This window comes from Colias eurytheme, chromosome 11 (assembly GCF_061535395.1).
Source record: "Colias eurytheme isolate Ceu_HAF_F1 chromosome 11, ilColEury1 Martin Lab GWU primary, whole genome shotgun sequence".
NCBI lineage: Eukaryota > Metazoa > Arthropoda > Insecta > Lepidoptera > Pieridae > Colias > Colias eurytheme.
Genome location: NC_142990.1, coordinates 6,642,481 through 6,663,535, shown reverse-complemented (window position 1 = coordinate 6,663,535; position 21,055 = coordinate 6,642,481). Strand labels below are relative to the sequence as shown.

Here is a 21,055-nt window from a genome sequence, read left to right as displayed (position 1 = left end):
CTTCAGAACACAGGACCGCTATAAATTATGACAACATTTTGCTGTATAATTTGGCGTTACGTCCAGTCATTTGAGGAATTAATGAAGTAAAATATCAATGTGTTTTTATAATATTTATTTATCATTACAATGCCAACTGCCTTTACAAATTTGCAAATTATAAGATAATAACAATAAAAAGTAACGAAATCGGTTCACTGAAAATATTTTTATCATTCCATACCCTTAAGTATTTAAATAGTTTTAAGAGTACTTGAAATATGAGATCGTGGTCTAGCGCTTCCCTATCATACAATAAAAAACAAAATATAATATATTCAGGGTGTAATCGTTAAGTGTGCACAGGTGATTATTCCGTAACTATTGCAGGTATCAAAAAACTTTAAACTGATATCGATATGATACTGATATGATACTTTACCTAATGAGTAAAATAACAATAATAACTTTTTTTAAATATAACAAGAAATATCTAAAAATGTAACTTTAAACCCTCCCATACATTTTATTTCCCGTAACGTATATATTACGTTCCCACTGCTGGGACATGGCCTCCTATGAGGTTACAGCCACATCCACCACACTGGCCAAGTGCGGGTTTAAAATGAATGTTGCATATCTTCACTTTTTCAAAACAGGATATTTTTAATTCTACTATATTTAGCCATGTATTACGTTCCGCTAGATTGGACGGAAACCTGTAAAGAGAAAAGAAGATTATTTGCAAAATATAAAAAAAAAATTGTCATTTAGATACAGATAACACAAAATTTGTGCTGTTGTCTTGTGCTTCTATTTCAGTAGGTACCATATATGTATGTACTTTGAGTTTTTGATTTTACAATATATCATTATATAAAAGTAGTAAACAACGTTTTTATACCATTAACTTTCACGCCAATTGAACTAACTCAAGTGGAGAAAGACTTCTCCTCATATAAAATACCATACCGAAATATATGTACACAATTTTATAAAGTATGGACACCCTAGTCTAATATTTATTACAATCATGAAACATTTAATAATAAGCAAATAACGATGTTAAATGGAAAAAACCTAATCAAAATTAACATTATAATCACAACTTCGATCTATTATTCCAGATTTAACAACAATTAAAGTAGAAATATTACTAAACTACAATTTTACATGAAGCGTAGTTTATGCATGGTTTTTTGTACTTACGAATGAAATATAATATCACATCCTGGATGCCATTCACTTTTGCAACCGCGCACAATATATTTACAACCATTTCTATTAATTTTGGCTCAGAATAATTCCAAAATACAAGAACAAACTCACGAAATGAACATAAACATCCGCCATTTTGCAGTAAACATTATTTGACACCTAAAATTGGGGCTGCCGCGCAACGATTTTCATAACATAATTCAAAATATGGGAAAAAAATTATGAGCGTGTTCGATAAGCAGTCCATTTTAAAAGTTGTAAACCTTTGTTATTTCAATGGAAAAGCAAACCTGCATGAATCTCGTTTAAATTTCATTTTTTTAGCGGATTTTATTAATGATTTATGTCATATAGACTATTATTACTGACAGTCGATTTTTTAATGCACGTCAATAGGGGAAAAATTTACAATCACGCTGGCTACCCTATGGGGTAAACAGGGGTTACTTGCGGTCATTCTATCAGTTTTTTATTTATTCTTAGGAGTTTGGGTTCCAGTATGACTATAGTTCCATGGGGTAAACGGTATATTAGGTTTTAGACGCAGCGGGCGAAGCCGCTCGTGGGATATTATCTACTGTGACTCTTAGTTGTCCATATATGGGTTACTACCACGTTAATGTTAACGACTTGCGAATTTTTTGAACCAATTAACAAAACATATTTATATGCATACAATAACAATACAGTCTGTAGCGGAAAGCTAGTTCCATAATACATATAATATACTAGCAATGCCCTGCGGTTTCACCCGCATAGATAGCGATATCGTGACAGTGAAAAGTCTACTATAGGTCGGACTATAGGTTTAATTTTTAATCACATGAAAATCACCTTCACCCCGTCCCGCACTACGCCTGCTCATACCTACTATTTTCTGTAGATTGACACTTTTAAAAATTCGTTTTATCTTTTGAATGGAATATCCAATTTTTTTAATTTAAAAAGTTTTTGCTGGTATTGAATCAGTCTATAATAAAACATCATTTAATGGGATAAGGATTAATATATGTGTATGGATAACATGGTTTGATTACTGTCGGCACTTCTATTTACTGTGAAAACGTAAATTTGTTGTAGTAACATAACTACTGAAGATGGACATATGGTATCGCGGACTTTCTTGTACTTAGATATTGATCCATTCTATAATACCGTAGGGCGTAGAACATTTTTTTGTTCTATCTTCAATAGATTCCGCAGCGCACGCGATGACAGAATTTTTATTAAGGAATTTTTTACACCTTGGGTTACATTATTGCATTTTTGGTAAGGATCTCTAATTTTTTTTAGATGCAATATAGCCTATGTTGCTCAGTGAAGATGCAGCTTTCTAATGGTGAAAGAATTTTTGAAATCTGTCCAGTACTTTATGCGTGAAAACCACAAACCATACATACATACATACATACTTACATAATTACAAACCTTTCCTCTTTATAATATTAGTATAGAAGTATAGATATCTAGTATAGATTACGTAAAAGAAAATCGTTTTTCCTTTTAAAAATCAAACGCGCGTAGCATTTCGCCGGTCACTTTCAGATTTAAGAGAGATATAAATTGGCTACATATTAGCGAAAACAAAACACATCTAGATCGTATAGTTTTCTGTAAGTGTGGATGGCCCCGTCGTTCCTCGCGTCCCCGTCATGCCCTCCTCTCCCCTATAATATCATTGATTATTATTTCATTATGTTTAAGGATTTTCTTACAGTTATTTAGCATCCACAGCCAAATTGGTAATGGTGGTGTGTAAAGTGTGGATTATGTACACACATTTGACTAACCTCCAACCAACCTAAAAAAATCCTATTCTGCATTACCACCCATTGTTCTCACCTAAAATACAATAGACCTGCCACCCAATGGTATTTTTTTGTTTTTTTTTATTGTTAGAGTTAAAATTTACTTGTGGGATTTTTTATCTGTGTAAAATATAGCTATAGAATACATTTCTGAAAAAAAAAACTCGATTTATTTTGTTCTCATGTGATCACATCAGACCTAAGTGGATCCAAAAATTTTTTTATTAAAATAAGGTTTTACTTATAGACTTTTTTATTTACTTATCTTATAACATATGAGATCATACAAAAACCTCTACAAAGTATATAAAAGAATTAAAAACAGTTTTTCTTAAATTCTAAATGTGTAAGTTTACTACATATTAGGTAATAAAATATCTAAACTATCTTAACATATTATGTTAAAAAAAGAAATAAAAACATTGGAAGTACAATATTAGGAACTTGAAATATCAATGAGCTAACTAAAAATCGATTCGGAAACAAATGGTGGGTCTCCTAAGTCTTCATCACTAGGAATAAAATCTCCGTCAGTCGGCTAGGAAATCGATGATATTATCGTCACGAGTAACTGAAAAAATAAGGAAGATAACTGTATATTTTGATTGCAATAGTAATTCCTGTTGACAGTTTAAATAAATTATAATCATAAAACAGGACAATTACACTCAAAATTACTGTAAAACAACAAAATAAATTATTAACTAATTAAATGTTTTATAGTCATTGCAGACTACCAATGTCTTCAACTGAGTACAAAAAAATGAAAATAATATTGTAAGTAACGACCAATGTTCTCACATGATCACATAAAAATTATCCGTGAATTTAAAAAATACAATATGAATTGTTTCGTTAAATTTAATTAAAATACGTTCCTGTACTGTTTTTACTATTCATTTTTCAATACCAAATGAAAATCAAGTGAGAGATTAATATGATAATTAACGATTTAACTTTAAATACCTCTGTTATGTTGACCAGCCATTTTAAAAACTTTAACTAAAGTATTTTAAAATTCTGTGATTGGATAACCCATTTACCTATCAAACCTAATAGTTCAATTCAGCCAATCGCGTTACACAGTGATCATAGGCAGAAAAGCGCGGTATTTTTTAAGTTATTTCGAATTTTCGATTTTGTCAACGGATGAGGACAGTGGTTGGTAATTTAGTTAAAACTTCTTGGTGCTTTGGGTTGTAATGGTGATGGTGTTTATGTACTTATATGAGGCCATTGGTCCTTAGGAGGTTAAATATGAATATTTCATTGCAAACACAATTGCAAACCTTCGTTTCACATAATCTCACACTTTCAGATGCCTATATTGTTTCTATAGGTCACAATTTACATTGGTGGAGGGCAAATCCTAGACCTGTTTTATATGGATGACTTGTCAAATTAAGTTTACAGTCTGAAAAGAAAGCCATGAAAAATAAAAGGAGGACGCAACTGTTAATGCATCTACAGACGCTCCGCATACACACATATTAATCTGGCAAAACATAGAGTTCAATCTGTGAGTTCGACTGATAAGTTTTGATGGTCTGATATGAAAATATAAATATTAAAAATATTAAGCTATTTCAATTATGCTTAATTATGTATTACATTTTTATCACATTTCTTACTTGTTATTTTCTTTATGTTTAGATTTATAATTATCGCGGGCCTCGAGCGCGGGGACTGACTCCAGAAATTCCGTAACGTAAAAAACAACCTCACGCTCGCCACTCCGACGGGCACGGAGGTGTGGCTTGAAGGCACGCTATGCAATAGCTTTACCGCGGCAGTAATCGAGTGCCACACGTCTTTTTTTTATAATTTTAATAAAAAACCAAACTCCATACAAAAAGTGGACATGTTCTTTAGCTTAGTTATGTTAGTAATCTAGTCTTAGGTTATTGTGCTCATGCAGTGTGAAGAAATTTTGACTACGAAAAAACTCAGATGCTTCAAATAGGTATCAATCGACATCCTTGTGAAAAAGCTGAATTTATTCGCGATTACAATCATCTTCCATATCGGTAAACTACCGGTAACTGAAATACTTTAAATATGACTTGTCTCGTAAGTCGTACGTGCGACACAAAAGAGATGAAAATAAATGAGGGCGCCACCGTCGCTCATATAGCAAGTATAGTGTAAATTTAAGACAAAAATACATTAGTATTTTAATTGACCTACCTAGGTCAAATTTTACTTAAATGTGTTTGGAATTAGTTATTTTATAAAAATCGATCAAGTGCTTAGACTGTAGAGGCGCACATAGAATCAAACATACAAACAAACAAGCATACATGCAGCTCAAACACATTACCCTCTTTCTGGGTCCGTCGGGTAGAAAAAAACAAGGCGATTTGAAAACCACATATTTTTATTTTTTTTGTAGATAAATTTTGTACATTAATATAATTCATCAAAATCTAAATATTCTACTCCTTCAAAGGACTGATCATCACTCTGTTTCGAAGTACTGGCAAGAGGGTACGGGGCATCTTCAGTATCTGTAAATATGATTTTTTTTTTCTTATGGTTTTATTGATTAATAGATAGATAGCTGTATGAAAACAGTTATCACTATACTATGTAGTAAAATCTAAACTAGGTACTTTATTTCAGGCTGGTTGGATTGGATATAACTTCTTGACTCAAATTGTGCTGGTCGCACTATAAAAACTAGTTTTTGTTTACATACAAATAACCTCAAATTAAATTGCGAAAACGTAATAATCGCCATACATACATACATTAAACACTCGTCACTAATGGAATATTCTATTTTACGTAGTACTGAGCAAAAATAAATAGAATCTCACCGGTATATTCTGCTGTACGTTTGTAAATGTTTTCCAAATCAGTCAATAAATTTCCAGATTGAAATTCGGACAAACACCGAATAAAAACTTTATACACCACATCACGGACACCGCTACGTTTAACCTTTTTCATGATGTCTCCTTTTTTATTTAAATTTCTTGTTCTAAATAACAATTTTATCTCAATAATTCTCCACTTCACGAAAAAAACAACAAATTTTTATTCAACTTGACAGCTACATTGCCAATTCAGGGTTGCCAGGTAATGAAAAACGAATTAGTTCCAAAATAATTAATTTCATCTCTTTTATGTCGTACTATATCACTTTTACACATTGAGTTACTATGTACTACGAGTACGAACTACGAGAGAGGACATCGCTATTATACTATTTGAAACACGAGCCAATAGTCTCAAACCATTTTTTTGACGTTACAACGTCTTATAATTCGATAGAGCCGGCTGCACGCACGAAAAAACATGACTAATGCGGCGTTACCTCGCTCTGAGGCGTTCCATGTAGGTAAGGCTTGAAGTGCAAGCGAGAGCGCAGAACGAGCGACAAAGAAGCACAATCGGACGTTGTCACGTTCAACAATCGTCAGTAATATTACAGACAATAATTTTTTTTTGTTGCATTGATTGGTTTTAATTGATAAGTTTATTCATATTTTTTTAATAAGATAAACAATATTTTTTTTTACATTGATTGGTTTTAATTTATAAGTAACTAGGTTTCCTCCCGCGGCTTCGCCCACACAGTCAAAGAAAAACCCGCATAGTTCCCGTTCCCGTGGGATTTCCGAGATTGCGTCATTTTCCCGGGATAAAAAGTAGCCTATGTCCTTTATCGGGTATCAAAATATCTCCATACCAAATTTCATGGAAATTGGTTCAGTAGTTTACTGTTTAGGCGTGATTGAGTAACAGACAGACAGACAGAGTTACTTTCGCATTTATAATATTAGTATGGATATGAGGCAGAATATCTACAAAGTGCATCACTAGCCGCCCCATGCGCGCCGCACGCGGCCGCGGTCTTCGCACAGATTTTGTTCGTGGTGTCCCCTCTATACTTAGTAATAATACCTCAATGCTTTTACATGTTTTGTGCTTGGAAGGCGAAATCAGAGAATAACGTACTAGCACACTCTGTTCCTATTTGTATATTCTATGTAATCATAATGTCAATTGTCAAGCTGTCAAATGTCAAAACAAAATATCAAGCTGCAACTGGCTGCGATGAAGAAACTGGCTGCGAGTGCGAGTATAAAATTTAAATTTAAAACCTATTTCATTATAATATGTATATTGTATTTATTCATTATTGGTTAAATAAACGTTTGCTAATATAACTTTTATGTACAAAAGAAGTTAAGAATCAATGTTTTGTATTGTAATAATTATACGTTAGAAGTATATGTTTTTGTCATGGAATCCACAATATCAGTGTCTAAGGTAAAAATATCATCAATAATTATTATGAGCTAATAATCATTAAATGAACCCTTTTTTTATTATACTTGTATGATTCATCTGGATTTTGCACGCCTCATAAGCGAAGCGTTGAGGTGGGTACTACTGTCACTTCGCGCAAAACATCTGATTTTTCAAACTTAAAATGTCTTTATGTATCATACATTGCACTTGTAAGATAATACATACACACACATATTAAGAAAAAACACTATTTTTAACGTTCATGATATTTTTGATGTCATTTTTGTTATTTAAACTAGTTAAAAAACAGTTTAAAAAAGTTCTGTCTTGGACGTCCGTGTGTCTGTATGTGCGGATCCTTTTTCTTGTTAACACGATAGCGACCGAAATACTTTACTAATCGAGTCTTTTTTTTTCTCTTACGCTTGAGTATGCTCAGGAATAGAACCCTTTCATTTTTCAGGGTCTGATTCGATGTGGTTTAATTGTTATTAAATAAACAAAAATAATAATTAATAAATATTTATTAAAAAAAATTATGAGGCGTGCACTTTTGGATTTTCCAAATTATTTATAATTACAGGGAGTCTTTTTATTTCCAAATGGATTCAAAAATGTAAAGAAGTCTAAGAAAAAGCACCGGCTTTCTATGTTTGATGCTATTTTTTCAAAAGAACAATGGTTTGTTACATTTAAGAATAACTGGGATTCTGTTGAGATGCAGCTGAAGGTAATACTTTAAATCACATTGCATAAATATTGGGTAGACCTAAGTAACTGGATTTTTTATTTTATTTTTATCTCAATTAACAGGAACTACATGAAAAAACATACAGTACTTTACTAAATGATATTGTAAGTTATTTGAAAACATCTTATCAAGACAATGAATTAAATAGTTTAGAGGGAATTATACCAAGTGCAACCTTATTAACGGGAGTCAACCAACCTGATCATGTGAACCAGTTTAAATCTCTCATTAGTATATTGAGGTATGAATTTCTTCTTTATTGCATGGGCTTAAGCGCGTGACACATGGTGAAGATACTATAATATTTTATCTTAAGATACTGTTATATTTTATATTACAGTAAGTATCTTAAGGTATCTACTGACCCGCAATTTTGTGGGTCATTTGTGTGATGGCGGTTCTACAGGGGTCTTAGTACGCAATGACAAAAAGAAAAATGATGGTCCGAAAGCTGATACCGGATACCTTAAGATACTATATTATAAAATATTACCGTATCTTAAGATAAAATATTATAGTATCTTCACCGTAGGTAACGCGCTTTATTGTTTTACTGTGTCTTAAATTTGTTTAATAAGAAGACAAATTATTTACATTCAAAAATAAAAACTTTACATCAATCTGGATTACTTTTATAGGGAAGAAGTGACTCCATATGTAGCTATGGTAAATTCTCAAGACGCTTCATCTGTGAAACATTTAGTGGAAAGTGCAGTTTGGCAATTGATCAATGGGGAAAATGAATTTGTAAGTTAAACTATATACATATTTTTATGTAAAAATATACCCAAGATTATGTTTAAGGGTATTGTTAATAATGATAATGAGTATAACCAGCAATGCTTCATTTATTTACAGGATAATTCTGTGGAGAGTGTTGATGAGGATTCTGTACCAAAGCCTAAGCTTAAGAAGAGTCACTGTACTATGAAGACATTGTTTAATTGGTATAAAAACAAACAGGAAACATGTTCACCAAAGAAAAAGAAGCATACTGTTGTCCAGCAAACTTTAATTATTATAATACCTGACTTTGAAAGCTTTAACTGTAATATATTACAAGACTTTGTTATGATCGTAAGGTAAGAGATCGTAAGGTACCTATGTCTGATATCTAATTTGTTGTATGCATTTAGTAAATACTTATACTTTGTGTTTTTTTATGATTTTTTTCTTTTTAGTTCGTATGTAGCTGTACTGCCCATAGTATTAGTTTTTGGTGTTGCTACATCTGTGTCAGCATTGCATAAGTCGTTCCCATATCAAGTTTCCTCCAAACTTTTGATAAAAGTATTTCATTCCCATCCTTCCCATGTTTATATGAATCAAGTAAGTTTGCATGGTATGTTTGTTTAATTTTAGTTGGTATTATATGATTTTATATTATTTTTAGTTGTAGTTGTATTTTTAGTTATTTTTTATAAGTTTTTAATGTTTTTAATTAAAACATATGTTTAAATAAAAAACAAAAAAGACGGGTTGCACTCCGGGAGTTGCGGGCAGAAGTGAAAACTTGATTATTAACGTTGAGCATGTTTGATATTTTGGAATGGTATCTTCTAATAATAAATCTTAAACTCGCGTCACGTGTCCTGACGCGAGTTTAAGATTTTATACCCATTACAGAAAAAGTTGAGCATTTTTTGCCGCTAAAGAAGTTTTCACTTCAAAAAAAATTGTTGCATTAATTAATATTGTCTGTATATGTTATAATTATCATCCCTTATTTACTGTATAATATGGTATTTACAGGTATTAGAGAATGTTTTTCTGACTCATACCAGCCCGTTTCACTTATCAGGAAAAGCTTTTGAACTGTTGACAGATGTATTTTTGTTCTACGATTTTTCTGTTACTGGTCTTATTCAAAGTATTAAGGTAAATATTATATACTTATTCAATGAAAAAATGTTTTATAAATCTAAATAGATAAGAATAGACTGTGTTAAGAATTTCATAATATTTGCATTTTTGTTAGTTTAAAATTTTAATTCCAATCAATAGAGATGTGGTAAAGTTTAAAAGGTCTTGAATTTTATTGAAATTGTATCTTATTAGGTTTTTTTTATAATAATTATAAATAAATAATTGCTTCTCATGTTTCAGTATTGCATGATGGATCATTATTACGGTGACAATATAAAATCACTTTGCTGTGACAGAGAGAGTATAGATGCAGCGGTTGCGAGTTTATCTTCTGAAGATTTAGAAAACATAAGACAACTATTATCTTTCCGACCATTTTTAGAAGTGCAAGATTGTCACACTAAGATTGGGCTCTTTGAAGACAATAATTTTTTCAGAGAAGTTCTAAAGAAGGAAATGCACAAACTGCATGACTATGTTTATAGTTTTTATTTATGTGTGAGATTGCTTGCATCTTTTCTGAAGGATCTACCGAAAAATATACTAGGGAAGTCAGTAAGTACTTACTCGGCTACTACTCTTGAATTTAGTTACTTTTATTCTAAAAGTAATTTATATTATGAAAATAGTTGGTAAAATTGACTGAAGAATCAATCAATTTCATTGATTCATCATCAGTAAGATAGTGAGTCATGTTATCAGTCACTTTTTTTTCAGCTAGCATATACTGATTATATTTAAAATGTTTGAATTGCAGATACGTGAAATATACGCCAGATGCGCCGTGGAACACGTAACAGAAACAGAAGGTTTCAAAGAATGTATGCAGCTATTAGGTTTTCAATCTCAAGTCAAATTGATAGATAGCATTCAAAGTGCTATTAAAGTCGTTAACAATGTTCTACAAACAATATCGCCTGTAAAACCTCTACGGTCCACGCCATCGAAAAATAATCAAGTCAATATTAGTACAGAGTTAGGGGAGGACTTTGTAAAAAGTGTTAGAGTATACCTCATAACGTTTCTGAGGCAAATCGAAAATGCAAGTAATGAAACTATACAATCAAGTAATAATGATGAAATGGAAATTGAAAATGATTTGGAAAATATGGACCTCAAATCGGGGAATCGTTATAAATTGAAAGAGGTAAGGAATGCTATAATATCTCAAATACTTATAAAAGCAGGGTAGATTTGGAAAAAAAATAATCTAAATGAGGAAAGCCCTGAGTGAAATGTCTTATGTGAAGTGTCTTATGCATTCCATTTCAAAACTAGCATTTTTGAATACATCATAATTCTTGAAAATTTTATATTACAGAAACTGCTCAAAGCAACAAGAGTGGATAGAATACAATCGGAATTTGAAATGATAAGATCAAGATTTGTCAGTTATTTGGAGGGAATGTTTAAAAAAGGTAATAATGTAATGAAAAAGTAACAAAAAAATAAAAATTACAATAATAAAAATGATAAAATTTTATAGGCGTCACAAATTATTCTCTCGTGCATTTTTGCTAGTTAAAACTCACAGGTATTGTGCATAAACGCTTTTCAAACAAATTTGAATGAATCATTGAATTATAAATGACACTAGTATTATATTATGCAGCAGCTGCTTCAACATTAAATTTTCACTAAGATTTTTTTACAGTATTACACCTAACTATTCACTTAATTATTTTCGTTATAAAATTATGTTTATGTAATTAAGACTTACAAAGTAACAATCATGAAATGCAAATTGAAAAAAGGAAAAATATCTTTATTTATATTTTAAGGTCTTCTTCCGCCGCACACGCAAACATTTCATGAAATTGTATTCTTCACCGAAGTGTCAAATGTAAAGAAGCAGATTGTTGGTTCACCGCGCGGTGCTCTACACATGGCACTCAGTAACCCATCGTATTATTTACAGGTATGTTAATGTAGAATATAATATTTCATTGTTATATTTTTATAGTAGTTATAAATCATTCATAAACATTTGAATGACTATTAAAATATGTTATTAAATAATTAACTTTATCTCTATATTGTTAATAGTTGGTTTATTTTGTTTCATCCGCGGCCGGATCTGCAGGCTGGCATAGATATTATTGAAATTCAGTTGTTTTGTAGTAGCGTGAAACAAACACATCCATCTTCAGAAACTTTCATGTTTATCATTATTAGTAAGATATGTATTATGCAGCTTTATGAATAACTAGCGGTCCACCCCGCCTTCGCCCGTGGTACATATTTCGCAATAAAAGGTAGCCTATGTTCTTTCTCAGGGTCTAAAGATTATCTGTGCCAAATTTCATCAAAATCGGTCCAGTAGTTTATGCGTGAAAACCATACATACATACAAACCTTTCCTCTTTATAATATTAGTATAGATTATTAAGTAAAATATGTTCATTTTGTACAAGCTCATGCTCTATCTAACAATTTTACATATTTAATTATTTTATACACATTTATAATACGTAAGTAATATTTTCTAAGAATAATATTCAATTTCTATACAAATTTATTCAAAAAATAAATCGTTCAAGCTTACACTTTGAATAATATGTTAACCCTACAGTCTGTAGTCGCGTGGTCTACACGTGTAATCCAGTGATACAAAATTGCAAATTTCTATAAATCTAATTGCTCTAGTTATTTCATCCTTCGTGTACTCTAAGTTGAATAATTGCTGCATGCACTCTGTGCAGCGCGGAGAGTCGGGTGCGCGTAGTTGTGCAACAGGAGCTCCTCAAAATTCGCAGTGCCATGCAAATGCCATACAAAATCCATGCAAGTGCCATGCAAGTGCCATGGAAATGACGGCGGCACGGCCGGCTTATGGACGACGCTGGCTTGGAAGCTGAAAAAAGAACCCCTCCTGGCTGCAAAAAGTTTATATGTTCTGACCATTTTGAAATTGTATTGTTATTTTGTTAGCAAAATACTGATTAGACTAGGTTTTTATGTATATGTTTTTTTTTGACCTCATATATTGTGATTTATGTGGTATTACGACTGAAAAAGAGGTATTTTTTGTTGTAGATGTTTTTTCTAATCAAAGAAGATATTGTTGTATGTTTTGTTGATTATTTTAAATAGAAAATATATAGTAATGAAGATTTATAAATAAATAAACAGACTTTTTAATTTATTTGTGTACTTGTTTTAAAAATGTTACACCATTGTAGACTACGCGACCTCACACGTCACTTTTAGATACGCGACTACTGTAGGGTTAACTTGCTTTTATCTATGCGTCGAGTTGTAACTATGCAACTCAATAATATAATTTAGGAAGGAAAATTTTATCCACATCGCCAATCACAATGTACCTTACCATTGAGCTTTTCTGATGATGAAGTAGTTAACCCAAAGAGTTTGGATAAAAAGTGTGTTTGTTTCTTTAGCTTTTTTTTAACTCCATTAGACTCGAATGTGATCCACTTTAAAACGACAGATTTAATTCAAACAATATAATATGTAGTAATATTTCAATTTTGGTAAAGTGTTTTATAGTTTTTATTAACTAGCTATTATTTATTATATTTCAGTGTTCATGCTGTATTTTACCTTCGGTTGAAAGCGTATCAGATACGTTGCCAGATGTGAGCCTTGCGTACAAACTGCACCGGGAGTGTGGGAAACACATAAATCTCTATGATTGGTTGCAAGCGTTCGCCGCCGTGCTCTGCCCAGAAAGTGAGGAAGAAAATAGAGCTCAGGATGTCAATATTCAGTAAGTTATTTCTATATTAGCTGTGTGTGTTTAGCAAAAGCAAGTATTCGTATTGCTTATATGTTATTCTGGTACATAAGCTACATCACTGCCAAATATCATCAAAATCTTTTCAGTGGTTTTTCCGTGAAAGAGTAGGAAACATACATAATATGTAATTTCTTACAAACTCCTTCCATCCTAACAAACTTTTATTTTTTTTATTTTTATTATTGTACGATAGGGAAGCGCTGACCGAAATCTCGGTCAAACTATCTTATTTATAATATTAGTAGAATAGTAGGATGCCACAGGGGGTAAAATGTTTTAGAATTTATGTTGCGATCTGCATTTATAATGAGAATACAAATGTTATAAATGTCAAGTTATTTTATGTGTCTTTTGAAGGAAAAATCTAAAATCTATTTATATTTGATTACCATTAAGCTTATAGTCATACCATTTAGCCAGGCGGTAGGCATCTAGGCTAAGGCTCTAAAAGCTCCTTAAAAATATACTACGGTAAAGCCAAGCTGAATTAAGTATATGGATTTGTTTTTTATTTATTCCAATCTTATTTAATAATATGTAATAATATAGTATTTTGATGTTTCTATTTTCTAACAGGGTCAGGTTCACGCGGGCGGTGGCCGAGTTGCAGTTCCTTGGTTTTATCAAGACTTCTAAACGAAAGACAGATCATGTAATGCGTCTCACTTGGTGATACAGAAAGTTTTTGTGTGTACTTATTTATTCTTTATTTTAATAAATTGTGTTTTGCTCACGTGCTTTATTTCATTTCGATTAGAATTCTATTATCAAACTATAATCTGGCTTGAAGAAATTATTCATAAGTTCATCTTTAATTTTAAAATTATGTAAATTTCAAGTCTCGAGATAACCCTGGTTTGACTTCAATAGTGTCCTTCACCTCACATTATTACAATAAATAGGTAGTATATACATATCTTATGTTAAATAATTTAAAAATAAATGCGATAAAAATACAATTTGTCTACGACATTTGAATAAGTGAAAGTGAAGAAAATATAGACAGATACAAACATAGAGAAGGATTAATTATTATAAATTACTTTTTTATGGATGAACTTGGACAGAGTAGAGTAGTCACAGTGGTAACGTGAAGTTTGTATTATAATATTCAGTGATTATTCCATTAGACGATTTTTAACTATAATAATGTTGGCAACAAGAATAATTGAACTACTTGTTACAAAGCAATTAAAATTAATCTATTGGTTAACAACATTAAACAACGACAAATCATGAATTATATTAGCATCAATCTTACTATTCATAGGCAGTATGTATTAATATGAATTAGGTGTGTAGGTCAATAACTTCTTGAAACAAGACGATAAAATATGTGTTAGACTCTTGGTTAGACTTATCATTCGAGCAGACGATTTTAATTACATCTCGTGTCAATAGTTGAATAAGTAATTTTCAATGTCTGTTATTTGTTCATACTGTCAAATTACACAACTTTGTTGACACACATTTGTCAACGTACTGACTGTAGGTATATGCGAAACGACCTTGAATTATAATTTCACGTAAAAAAGAATGGACCCGACCTTTGGAAAGGTTAAGAGCACATCACTTTTATTTGCGTCTCTCTGGACAAGTTTTTCTAACATTTAAAATTATGCATCGACCGCGACGTATGCGTAGTTGATAATTATATTTTATACGTTTTTACCTTTTTTTGACATTTGACCTTTTCAAGTTTTATTGATACGAGAGGTACCTATTATTAATTCAATAGATATATTGCGGATAACGCTTTTTCTGGATTTTTTTACAGTTTGTAAAAAACATGCGCCAAAATATATATAATATATATCTATATTTTTTATACTTGGAAGGTACCTAATCCAGTAGACACACATACACAAGTTGTCATAAGCACAGTAGTCTTAATGTAAAATCATTCACATTGTTATTTGTAAGAATTGTGATTATTAAGAAAATTTACTTGAATAAAATTAAATAACAAATAGGAATTCGCTCCAATTTAAATTAAACTATCATATTATAATGCCCATCTTCTATCGACGTAATTCCCCGATGCGAGCTTCTAAGAGGGTACACATTAATTAAAAATCAGGAGGCCTATGCCGGCAGTAGCAGTGGGAACATAATGGGCTGTAAATAAATAATTACTGGCTGATGATGATGATGATGATGACGATGAATGATTTTAGTAGGTACATATAAATACGTAGTTCGTAAAATAAACAATATTAGTGTAGACAAACAAGCTTTTCATTTTTTTTATTTCCTTTAGGGCCGATTTTTTAAACCCTGGTTAAAAGATAAGTAAGCCCTAAGTTAACGATTAAGGGCTAATTTTTCAATCCTTGGTTAAAACTTATTCGTCGAATATCGTATAAAACTACCATTTCAAAATGTATTCTTATTGCCCGCAATTGACAGTTTACAGGTGACATTTTAATATTATCGTGTAATACTTTATTGGACGGATAAAGTTTTATCCAAGCATTGAAAAATAAGCTCTTAGTCAAAGTTTAATGGCTAAGCTAGAGTTTTCAGCAACACCGCTGTAAGACGAGGATACCTACAAGATATAAATGATATCATTAAAACATAATTAAATGTTAATCAAGGTTTGAATATTTCACAGCTAAGTTCATAGCTATAAGTTTTTTTTTGTTTTACATAATGGGCCTTGGTACCATTTATTAAACCTATTAGTAAATTAAAAAAAAATCAAACTAGTTGCCTAAGATAAATGTAAAAATATTATTGTGGAAAATTTATAAATTATGTGCGTCATATTGATATTATGCTTTTGATACAATATTGTGCCCAAGCACGTTATAAAAATACATATTATGTCTTATGAAATATGTTATTTTTTTATGATGACCGCCACACAAAGTTTTGTTTTGCTGGTTGTTGAGGTCATCAATTGCTAACAATTTTATTACACTATATTGGACATTGTAAATGATTTTTTCTATAAGTAATAATCCTTTGTTCCGCATAATATATTGGAATTTAAAAAATAACCATTTTCGAATCTATCTGAAACCACTAAAAATTTTTATTAAAATCGGTTCAGCCGTTAAGAAGGGGTTCAGTGACAAATACACGCTCAGAAGAGATACCTTATAAATACCTTTATGAACACATAAAGACATCTTTATGTGTATCTAGTAATAAAAAGGAAACCCTTTTTAGCAGTTCAATTTACTATTTCAAGTATAGGTACCTAAGTACATCAATATTGGTAATTTAATCATTATAATCTTATTGTAATAAGTAATAACTAATGATTAACGTGTATCTGACCAAATAATAAAAACTGGACCGCAGAGAGCGCGCGTCAGCCTGTCTCAATAAGAAAAAAAAATTACAAATACCTGGAGATACATTTGCATATATTTAAAATATGTCTATGTCTACACAGTCTATTGTATATATATATAATATATATATATTAGACAAATAGGAGCGGAGCAATTCGGGAAAACTGCGGGCACGGCTAATCATATTTTATCATATTTTATGTGTCTATGTCATGTATGTGATTGTAAAACTGAGATTATTTATTATAACCGATTTATTTATCCCAAAAGTGGGTCAAGTGTACTGATGCTGCGAAGATTCTTAGATGTTAATTTACCGAAAAATAACGCATTAAATTGTTAGCCGTAGCCAGTAACTATGTAAATTGTAATGTATAACAGATTACAATTTAAGGTGACATCTATTTATACAGGATTTCCCAGAGATGGTGAATGACAGGCACGTACAGGATTACCAGTACGTGCGTATGTGGGAGCCCTGGCGGAGTCACCTCTCCCCACAACCAAATCTCTATACCACTCTCGCGGTCTACGTAATCTTTCTTATATATAAAAATGAATCGCAAAATGTGTTGGTAAGCGCATAACTCGAGAACGGCTGAACCGATTTCGATAATTCTTTTTTTATTATATTCCTTGAAGTACGAGGATGGTTCTTATGTAGAGAAAACGTAAACATGTACCACGGGCGAAGCCGGGGCGGACCGCTAGTTTTAAATAAAACTAAGAAACATCCTTCGAATTCGACATAATGTCCGCAGTTTACTTCCTATTTACGACGTTTTTCTTTCAGTGCACTATGAGTTCCCTTGTTAGGGGATTCTTTGGGAGAAGTAATTTACAAGACGTCCCTAAACATAAATTTTATGCAATTTACTTAACTACTAAGTTTAAGAAGTTGTGGTGTAAAATATATTATGTATGGGATCAGCGTGGCCAACCATTTCAAAAATTGACTGATATAGGTCAATTTTTGAAATGGTTGAAGATTCGAAAACAGTAGCACACTTACTACCTAGGTAGGTACTATTTATGTGATCTGTGGTAGGTACCTACTTTATTTCATAATTTACTTAGCTATAGCAGTTAATGGCTAAAAGTAGGAATTTCGTAATAAAATTCTAAGCAGATAATTTCTGTTTAAAATTACGTGCTTTTAATATTTGCGCCCTATTATTGTGCTATTATTTCGACCGAGGAAGTTCGGACCAGACCATTACCTAATTTATTTAAAACCGTCCAGTAATTTTTGCGTAAAACCCGGAAATAGACTACAGTGTTATTATATGTTATACGGTTCACATTCGGAGTACGGATATCACATTCAAAACAAAGGAGAATGGCAAACTGCCATAGGACTTTGGGCCTGATCGTTACACTGATGATTTATGTGGGGTTAAATAGATAAAAATATACAGATTCTATATATATAACAATTAAAGATCTGTTCTATGGGATAGCAGAGATATTGAGCATGTAACGTCACTAAAATTGAGGTTAGGTTTGCACGAGTTCAATGAATAGCTTTGTTTCTTTCTAAGTAGAGGTAAGTTTATATCCTATAATATACATTATTTAGATAAAGAGTGTAACAGAAGAACAGTTAGGTAATAGAGATATTGGATCGAACTTTTATTCTTTTAGATTACCTACCAAAACATCGTAGGTAAGTACTTATATATAAAATAAAACACGTTTTTTCATAAATCGTTTATTCATCATTATCATCATAAACAATTAACACATCATCCAGAAACTGTGCTGGCAGCATTAAATCTTGCCCAGCTAAGGTACCATATTATGCACATAACGTGCCAGCAGCAACCTACAGTTCTTCTTCCTACTAAACAATTACAATAATAAACTGTTATTGCTTCCCTTCCTATGAGAGCCCTCACCCAGCAAGAATGACATAGATATGTTGCTCTATTTCCAATCTGTAAAGAAATACTTTGTTAAAACACCTTTTATTTTTACTTTGAGATTTAAAAAGAAGATTATTGGCAACTTTTTACTTAAAATATTATCAAAACACTCAATAACTTAAATGACGAGGTAATATCCACTCTAATATCACTGGCCACTGCTCTCATTCTTTGATCGCGTTGAGAATCAGTTCTTAGTAAATGAAACCGTGTGCGCAATACAGAACGTCCACAATAAATGCATACACGTTGATGACCAAGAGTTACAGTGTCTTCTTCATGATTTTCAATCCTCAAAGAATCATTTGTAAGTTTCCAGCATGCATCACATATGTGATCAGAGTGAGTGATCTACAAATAAAGAATTAATATTACAATTGGACAAAAGAAAGTGAATATTGCCGGTGTTTTACAAGTACCTAACCCTGTATAAATCTCGTGTCACAATGTTTGTCCTCAATTGACTTCTAAACCACTTAACCGATTATAATAAAATTCGCACACCATGTGGAGTTCGATCCAACTTGAGAGATAGGATAGTTTAAACATGTAGGTACCACGGGCGAAGCCGGGGTGGACCGCTAGTATATATATAAAACAATGTGTGTTTACGATTTTGTTTGATTTCAATAGCTAGTACTAAATACCTTAGATAATACTAATCCACTAACCGTTAGAGGAGCAGCACACCCTTGTATCTATAATTGATATTATTGCGTTATCTTGTAACAAATGCATACGTATAGCATTGTTACGATTAGCATTAATACCACAGTTGATGCAGTTCATATTTGTAAATGAAAAATCGGATGCAAAGTCGGTGTCCAGGTAGGGTAGTAGTAGTGAGTCGTAAAGGCAGGTAATCAAAGTCCGGTGTGCAAGCGTTGGTTGGTAGTAATAACAGAGATCGTCAGTGTCCGTAATACGTAGCGAAAGTCGATAAAGATGAAGAAAATAAGTTAACCACGAAACGAAAAACCTCAATCAAATGTCAAAAGTCAAACGACAAACATGACATTGTAATTAAAATTGAAGCGGCCAGCTACATTTCAGAAATATTCTTACAAAGTGCGGCCGCCATGAGTAAAAATGTGTAGAATTACCTAAATAAATAGCGTGCTAAAAAGTTAAAAATAAAATATGTATCGCAGTTAACTTATATTTCTGATTTATAAAGCATTTGAATTTTATATAAAACTAAAAATGAAAATAAATATTCATTCGTTTTAATCGATATATCGACTATTTTACTCCTGACAGCACTGACAATCTCTGCTTGATAAGACCGGTAGTCATAGAAATCTAAATAACAATGCCGAGTGAACACATTATCTTTTTTTTCAAACATTTGTTTTCCCATAGAATCAGAAGTCAATATTTTACCAAGAATTATTAAAAATAACATAATGAATTTTAAATATATTATGATATCTGTAAGGCCCTAATTTTGTTAGGCCCAGTTTCGCCATTCTCCTTTGTTCACTCCTGTTGGTAAAAATGAGCAAGAAAAATAAAAACTATTTCTTGTAATTTTTAGACTCATCGGCTTTGAAAAGTACCTACTAAAAACCAATATGATTGCCTTGCACTGAATTGTAAATTGTGAAAGATATTAATAATTTCGAATATTCTCAGGCTTCCTTTAATTTAATGAGGCAATTAGGTATAATTTGAATTTAAACTAGATAATATTTATTTCCCATTATTCTGTTTGTTGCATACTAGGCAAATTTCCAAGAAAATAGAATGGAAGGATGAAGGAACAAGAACTCAAGATTTTTTTACTTCCAAAATTCTGTAAAAAATAACAATTTATTTTCTTCAAAATGAAGCCTACAGAAAAGGTACATAGGTAATACTTTTGTAATCCGCAAATTTCAAGCATCAAACGTACCTAATATTATTAATTCGTGAGCTATAAGACATGATAATTCTAAGATATTATTAGGTCACGCAGGTCATAGGATAGCATTTGAGATATTATTAAGACCTATAAAACTTGAATTTTAATAAAGAATTTACCTGCCCTCATAAAAGATACCTGCTCGTCTACAAAAACATATTGATAGGTTCATAATAAAAACTGGTCGCATAATTATTTTTTATGCAATTTTTAAACAAGAGTAGGTATGTTACATTGTTCTTAAAAAATATGACAACGCATTTTGAACGTAATGTATCGA

The 21,055-nt window shown here is 31.6% G+C and overlaps 1 protein-coding gene and 1 long non-coding RNA gene across 2 annotated transcripts; one reads left to right on the top strand and one right to left on the bottom strand.

Moving 5' to 3' along the window:
- Nucleotides 1–100: 100 nt before the first annotated feature.
- LOC149904672 (uncharacterized) lies at nucleotides 101–1,700 on the bottom strand. Its single transcript, XR_016457250.1, has 2 exons — nucleotides 1,189–1,700; nucleotides 101–698 (listed from the first exon to the last, which is right to left on the bottom strand). It is a non-coding gene; the product is annotated as an uncharacterized LOC149904672 (long non-coding RNA).
- Nucleotides 1,701–7,059: 5,359 nt separating this feature from the next.
- Nucleotides 7,060–14,375, top strand: Orc3 (origin recognition complex subunit 3). The gene is made up of 13 exons (XM_090107350.1): nucleotides 7,060–7,283; nucleotides 7,849–7,995; nucleotides 8,079–8,257; nucleotides 8,655–8,763; nucleotides 8,875–9,098; nucleotides 9,198–9,345; nucleotides 9,769–9,894; nucleotides 10,123–10,437; nucleotides 10,640–11,029; nucleotides 11,204–11,300; nucleotides 11,664–11,800; nucleotides 13,428–13,612; nucleotides 14,219–14,375. Exons 1-13 carry the CDS (start codon nucleotides 7,257–7,259, stop codon nucleotides 14,313–14,315), a joined length of 2,181 nt encoding a protein of 726 aa, XP_089963476.1. The 5' UTR covers nucleotides 7,060–7,256; the 3' UTR covers nucleotides 14,316–14,375.
- The last annotated feature ends 6,680 nt before the right edge of the window (nucleotides 14,376–21,055 follow it).

Excerpts from the sequence above, each read along its gene's own strand:
- Orc3 (XM_090107350.1), top strand. The coding sequence starts at position 7,257 with ATGGAATCCACAATATCAGTGTCTAAG. Across the intron at positions 7,996-8,078 it reads CTGTTGAGATGCAGCTGAAG|GAACTACATGAAAAAACATA; the intron begins GTAATACTTTAA and ends CTCAATTAACAG. Across the intron at positions 11,030-11,203 it reads ATCGTTATAAATTGAAAGAG|AAACTGCTCAAAGCAACAAG; the intron begins GTAAGGAATGCT and ends TTTATATTACAG.